Genomic DNA, 7,858 nt, shown 5'->3' on the forward strand with positions numbered 1-7,858 from the left:
TCTAAAATTTCAAGTGTTTAAATCCAAAATTATCGGAGGAGTTTGGCAGAGTTCTTAAAAGTCAAATCATTCAACTTTGACACCTTAACAGGAAAATTTCTGGCTGAAAACGGGTTACAAATGTTTTGTCAAATCTCAGTACCCTGTATATCAAATTTCTAGTGTGTAGACTTAAAATTGAGAGAATTATTTCGTAGGGAAATGTACAGATACAGACACACAGACACACAGACACACAAACAAACACACAGACACACACAGAGACAAGTTCACTTTTATAGATCTATAGATAAGGCAAAAGTGATTACAGCGCGTACTATCTCTGTTTAATTATTCGTTTCTTTTAGTTTTTTCTGCTCTTCTTATGATCGGCCTTGTGTTTTTGTTAAACTGATGTATACAGTATCCGTATGTGTGTTTTTATTCGATTTTTTTGCAAGTACATTCGACTGCATTCTCCCAGTCGTCATCGAGTTATTTTTAAATGTCTGCTGAGTTTAAACTAAGTGGCAATTTATAGTTTAATTTCAGTCGAAAGTACTTGCAAATCATGGAACAATGTTTTTCAGCCCTCATAGTACAATACGTAAGAGGTATTAACACCAGGCAGATTGACCTGGTTTCTCATCTGATTCATCGATTAATAATGCTTTGGATTCGCAATGTTGTCATGAACCATCATATTGTTCACATTGTCAGATATAATTTACGGATGCCTGATAATTAGCTTAAAGCAAATTCGGAAAAAAATATTTCAATTTTTATCCTAAAATTAGCTCAAATTATTTTATGTTACATATGATCTGCATATAAATGTTATTGAAACCAAAGCTGTGTTCAGTCAGCTTATTCCAAAGGAAGAAGTCCACTAGAATATAAAATTCACAAGCGATCCTCAGTTAGCATGTATATCCCGGTCAGGTGAGATGACCACATTAATTTCTTACAGGCAGATGTCGATATCCTCCTACATACAGTGCTTGGTATTTCCCAAATGGTCACCTATCTGGTGCTGATGAGGTCGAGCCATGCTATAATACTTCCGTTTATTCCCGTCAGAGGAGTAGACGACATTTAATTTTCATCAGTTCTTGCAAGCAGGTGTCGACATCCTCGTACATAAAGCGCCTAGTATTCTCAAATTGTCACCCAGCTGGTATTGACCTGACTCAACGTGGCTTAACTTCAATATCAAATAATACTTCAGTATATATCCGTCAGGACGGTAGATGACATTAAGTTTTTCACTTCTTTCAGGTAGATGTCGACATCCTTTTACATGAAGCGCCTCCTCCTCCCCATCATCATCATCATCATCATCATCATCATCATCATCATCATCATCATCATAATGAGTTTCTTTGCCGGACTAATGTGACTCTTCCTCTCCAGAGTTTCCTGTCTTCCATCAGCTTCCTCAGATCTTCAGATTCATAGTTGGCAAACCGCGCCGAAATCCGACTGTGAAATGAACCTACTTCGTCTTCGTAGCTGCGACGTTGTTTGGCTGTGGAACTTATTATATACAATCTCTCACATTCTGAAAATCCTATCATAAGTTGCTCGCTTGGTTAGTATTGCTGGATGTCATCGTCCTTTCGAGTTAAAACTCCTACTTGTGAGACATCAGCTTGGGGTTATTAGCTGGTTGGATGACCGCGTCCCTTGTTGATACGAAGTAGGTTCATTTCACAGCCGGATTTCGGCGCGGTTTGCTTGATCTGTGTTGGTTAATAGAAATTCTTGTGTGCAGGGCGTTTGCTCAGTTGGTAGAGTGCTTGCCTTGCATGCAAGAGGCTCGGGTTTCGAATCCTGAGTTCGGATGTGTCTAACTGATGAGCCCAAATGAGGGCGAAACTCGAGTCTTGGACTTCCGGTTCTTTGACTGTCATGGCTCTTGTGAGCTGCGACGTTGTTTGGCTGTGGAATTTATTATATACAATCTCTCACATTCTGAAAATCATATATATATATATATATATAGCTGAATGTGTGTGTGTGTGTGTGTGTGTGTGTGTGTGTGCCTGGTCACGAATAGGCTCATAAGACTACTTTGATAAATATGTTTTAACTTAAATAGGGATGGTATAATAAAATTGTGGGGTCTGCGTTCGCACCTGGCCTCCATAGAATGAAAATAGGCACAAACTTTAATAAAGACTTTTCATATCTATCTGCGTAAGTATACTTTGATAATTATGATTCAGTTTTAAGAAATATGGCATAATAAAATTATGGGGTGTTCGTTCGCACCTGACCTCGATAGAATGGAAATATGTCACAAGGTTTAACAAGGTTTTTTAATATAGATCCACAGAATATTGAGATAAGTGTTCCAATGTGAACATGTATAGTATAATAAATTATGGGGTTTACCTATTTATTTTTACTTTCATCATATTTTGCTTTGGTTTGATACTCCCAAATTCGAAGTTATCTCTTTACAACCGTTCGTTTTCATAACCTATCATACTTTCATAAATCAGAGTCCATTTTCTGTAGGCTGTTTTTGAACCCAGTCAACGACGGGTACTTTTGCTAGTATATATATATATATATATATATATATATATATATATATATATATATATGTAAAAGAGATTTAGAAGGCTGTCACAATGCGAGGAATGAATTATAGTCGCTGTTGGTAAGAGGAGACGAGAACAAGTGGCGATTTACAAATCAATAAGTACATATATATATTTTTATTATTTTATTTTATTTATTTATTTATTTTTTATATATATATATTTATTCAGTTGTATGGTAAAATGTCTTACTTGTTTTCATGCGACGTATTCCATGATTAATTTCGGAAAACTTTTCATCTTTTTTTTGCGAAATTAATAATGGAATACGTCGCATGAAAACAAGTAAGACATTTTACCATACAACTGAATAAATATATATATATAAAAAATAAATAAATAAATAAAATAAAATAATAAAAAATATATATATGTACTTATTGATTTGTAAATCGCCACTTGTTCTCGTCTCCTCTTACCAACGGCGACTATAATTAATTCCTCGCATTGTGACAGCCTTCTAAATCTCTTTTACATACCTATCCCACACAATGCTTCAAGCAAACTACACATATATATATATATATATATATTTCCATACTTTTATACATATATTACTCGGTATAAAATAAGGTTATTTATTATTAATCTATAATATAAATCTCACCTGTTTTTTTTAAATGTATGTATGTATGTATATATGTATGCATGTATGTATGTTTTTATGTCTGTCTTAAACTTTCGATAAAGGCGACGGATTTTCATGAGATCGGTATCATTTGGAAGCTCGACCGTTCGGACCACATATATAAAAAAATTGGCTAAATATCCTCAACTGGTCACTTTTCTACAAGGATGGGTCACTTTTTCGCCGATACTTTCGAAAGTCATCCCCTCTTTTCGATTGAATAGCCTTTATTTAAACCTTCGCCACTTTGAATCAATAAGACGAGAAACCTACTTACTGATCTGCATTATATTTGTTCCTGTCTATATTAAGTAGGCAGACGTATTAGATGATTAAAAAAAATACGACCTATTTTTTTCTACTCAAAAATATGGAATAATGTAAAATTGAACGCCATTTTGAATTTATGTGCTATGTAGAATAACAAGCCAATCGGCACAAATCGATGTAGTTAATCATTATGGCTGGGTTTTGAGTGGAGTACTATTCTTGTAATGAAAAAAAAAACGATACAAAAATGGATAGCAAAGAAAAAACCTCTACCATAGGAAAAAGATATCAAATTGCAAATATTAAATGTCGTTGATGGAAACAAAATTCAGCTATGTTACAAAAATTCAAAGAAACAAATTTCAGTCACTTGATTGACGCGTTCTTATCACACCTGGCTATAAATATAATCATCTAAACCGTTGTGATCATACCCAATTATGCCAAAAATATGGCAAAAACGGTTATGCAAATGAGTTTTGTCATTATTTATGCAAAGCAGTTGTCCCATTAACCGATTACTTGATGGAGTAAATATCAGCTAAAACATTAATGTCTCGAAAAAAAAAATGGTTGTGGTAAAATTTCTTCTATTCTCCAGTTCCGTTTTAATGGTTCTCCTGTTATTGTTGTCTCTCATAAAATCTCTGCTAGAGAATAATTCTCATGTTCCTCATGGCCTTTATTCCAGTTAGTCATATTATTCGCCCCTCTATCTGTAGAATTTATTTTTATCCTGATAAGGGCTTCTTCTTCTTCTTCTTCTTCTTCTTCTTCTTCTTCTTCTTCTTATTGTTTATAAACTTTGTATTTCATTGTGTTTCTCTAGATATGCTTTTAACACGACGAGTGGAGAATGCGATCAGTTTATTTATGGCGGCTGTAAAGGAAACGAAAACAACTTCGAGACTTTAGACGATTGTCAGAAGGTGTGCCAGAACAACTGCTTGTTGCCAATGGACAAGGGAAGGTGCAAGGCCAATGTTTCACGATACTACTACAACAAGGATACCAGGCAGTGTGAAAAATTCATCTATGGAGGATGCAAAGGCAATTCCAATAATTTTGAATCAAAGGAAGATTGTGAAGCTCACTGCGTCATCATCACAAATCCACAACAATGATCTGATTGCAATTTGGCTATTGGAATAAAATTTCATTATGCGATATAATTAATAATTTTATATGTAATATCTCTTAATAACAGTATGCTTTTTAGAATAAAGATCGTATTTGTATTAATTTCCTTTGTTGTGTCTTGTTTTAAAAAAAAGAATAATTTCTAGACATGTATATCTCATCGAAAGTGCCTTTTATTTTCAGTTTTAATTACTTACAGGAGCTCTCTCTCTCTCTCTCTTTCTCTCTCTCTAGCGCTTGGAAAATAATGCACACTAAATGCCACTTTCGCCAACAAACTCATCAAGAGTTAATCGTTGATATAAGACAGAAATATAAAATAAATTAATGTATCACGAAAGAGCAATATATATATATATATATATATATATATATATATATATATATATATATATATATATTTTTTTTTTTTGTCGGAATACTATTTCCATTATTTTCATCATATATATATATATAATATATATATACATATATATAATATATATGTATATATATATGATGAAAATAATGGAAACAGTATTCTGACAAAATAGATAAATAAAAAGGAACAAACCGTATTATGTGTTCATCAACGTTTCGTCTTTATTTCATCCAGAGGAAGTCTCGAAATAAAGACGAAACGTTGATGAACACATAATACGATTTGTTCCTTTTTATACATATATATATATATATACACACACATATATATCTATATACAAACATATATATATACATATATATACACATATATATGTCTGTATATATACATATATATACACACATACATATATATGTATACACATATGTACATATATATACACATATTTAGATATACATATATATACATGCATATATATACATATATATGCATATATATCTATATATATTTATACACATATATTTATACACATATAGACATACATATGTATATATATACATATACATATTATATATACATATACATATTATATATATATGTATATATATATACAATTATGAGAGAGAGGAAGTAAAGGAAGGAAGAAAGTTTGTCTGTATTATCGCTCACAAATGCCAACAGGCTTGTTCATATCGCAATCGTTACATAATCAATTCGCAGCACATACCGAAGGCCAACAATTTGGAAATACGTCCCCTTGATCAGAAAATCTACAAATAAGTAAAAAAAAAAAAAGAATTATTTCCCCTGAATAGATAACGGATTTATTAAAACTTTGAGCGTTTTCTATTTTAAATCTAAACAAAACAGCCACGTAACAATTGACAGCCTAGAGAACGGATCTGTTTCTCCACTGATGATGGGATATACACCCGAAAGGACCTATGGAATAAATATCATCCTCAGTTGAAAAAAAATGAACATTCAGGTAAATTAAAAAAATTATTGCGTTATTTATAATTCATTTATTTATTTATCAGCTTATAACGACTGTGCCTTTTATTACATTACATCATCTATGAAACCATTTCACACATTAAAATCATTTTAATCTTTAGAAATATTATTCTAAATTCAATCTACGGATTAAATTTAGAAGTAATATAAACTGTATATCGTTGTCGGCGTTCTTTATTTTTAAAATTTTAGTGAGGTAACGATGGAGTTAACATATAATAATGAAACACTGCTCAATATCCTTAGTATAACAGGTATGTCCAAACCGAACATCATGTCGGCCCTGGCAACGCTGGGTATCCATGATAGTATATATATATATATATATATATATATATATATATATATATATATATATATATATATATAGTTTTTTTTTTATCGTAACCTAAGAAGAGACTAACCCAACATTTAGTTTTATTTTAAATTTCCTTGAAGAGGGGAGCAGCAAAAGATGTATCCAAAATATTGAATATTGAATATTGTTTTCGCACGTGATTTTATTCTAGGATATTTTTATAGTTAAATCATTCTTTTATATACAACATAGGCAACGCTGTGACACAATTCATGCTATTATTTATTTATTTATTTGTCTACTAGCAATTCCGCCCGGCTTTGCTCGGCCCTATGTACTGTTCATAACTTGCCATACGCGCGAATACAATTAAAAATTTCAAATATTTAGACCAACAATTGTCTGGGTAATTTCGTAGAGACCGCAGATGTAATTTTTTTTTTAACTTTGACCCCAATTTTGTTCCCTTAAGATTTGAACATAGACCCTTTGACAGCCAGATTTCTGTCCGAAAACCGATTAAAAAGATTTTCCTAAATCTCAATACCTTTTATGTCAAATATTGAGTCTCTAGACCCAAAATTGACAGAGTTATTGTGTAGGGAAATGTACACAGACACAGACAGACATTTTCACTTTTATAGACATATAGATAGCTATATCTATTGATGCACGCACGCATATATATATATAAATATATTAATCCGTAATCCTGTCTGTTTGTTCACAATTTGATTAATATATACAAAACTTCCTGCTGAAAACTGTTATCTATATAAATTTTATTTACTATAAGATTTTCTATATAAATAAATAGCATCACGATCAATATATATACACTATATTGAAGGCAATGTACATAATAGAACTAATCTAATTTGCATATTATATTAAAGAAAATCTTTTTAAATAATTCGCTCAATTAAAATTACTGATTGTAGTTATGTAATTGGTGTAATTGTTCTATTTAAGAGTATTATTTAAAGCTAATTTATTTAAATTATTTTAATTCAAGTTATTTTGTACTATTTGCTAAATTGGCACATATTAAGTAATTTTCACTGATATTTCACTTTCGGTTATGAACGGATATAGTTTTAAACCACATCGAGAGATATGGTGATAAAATGATTTGTTTTAACTATTTATTTTCTATAAATGTAAAAGTTACAATTATTGATAAAAAAAATAAATAATTAGGTTAAGAATGATTTTATTTTTCGACGAAATATTTTAAATCGTTAGCCCTCTATTAAAGTCTCGGCTATGAATGTCGATTCATTGTAAGGTGTGAGCACGTTTACCAAAAGGTTAAAATTTATTTCCTACAGACGATTTCAAAATCATTTTTCAACTATTCACTTGACTGCCTGAATTTTATTATCGCTTCCATAATACTTTGAAAAAGAAACAAGGTAAAGTAATGCTTTTTATATCAGATATATTCCTACGCGGTTTGTTTTTTCACTTTTTTTTCTTCGATTTTCTTTTGAGAAAGATCTTATGTTTTCCTGTCTGGGTAATTGATTTAGTGGATAATATATATTTGTGTGGGG

General features: G+C 31.2%; 1 protein-coding gene across 2 annotated transcripts in view; it reads left to right on the forward strand.

Annotated features, from left to right (window-relative positions):
- The window catches only part of LOC145248906 (BPTI/Kunitz domain-containing protein-like), a 70,935-nt gene extending 66,206 nt beyond the window's left edge, over window positions 1-4,729 (forward strand). For both annotated transcript variants that reach the window (XM_080110687.1, XM_080110686.1), the window contains exon 4: window positions 4,316-4,729. In XM_080110687.1, the coding sequence (XP_079966813.1) occupies window positions 4,316-4,610 (295 nt within the window). In that variant the 3' untranslated portion in view covers window positions 4,611-4,729. The remainder of the gene's footprint in view (window positions 1-4,315) is intronic.
- Window positions 4,730-7,858: the final 3,129 nt, after the last annotated feature.

The sequence above is a fragment of the Euprymna scolopes genome, chromosome 27 (assembly GCF_053919585.1).
Source record: "Euprymna scolopes isolate OS-2025 chromosome 27, ASM5391958v1, whole genome shotgun sequence".
NCBI classification, from domain to species: domain Eukaryota; kingdom Metazoa; phylum Mollusca; class Cephalopoda; order Sepiida; family Sepiolidae; genus Euprymna; species Euprymna scolopes.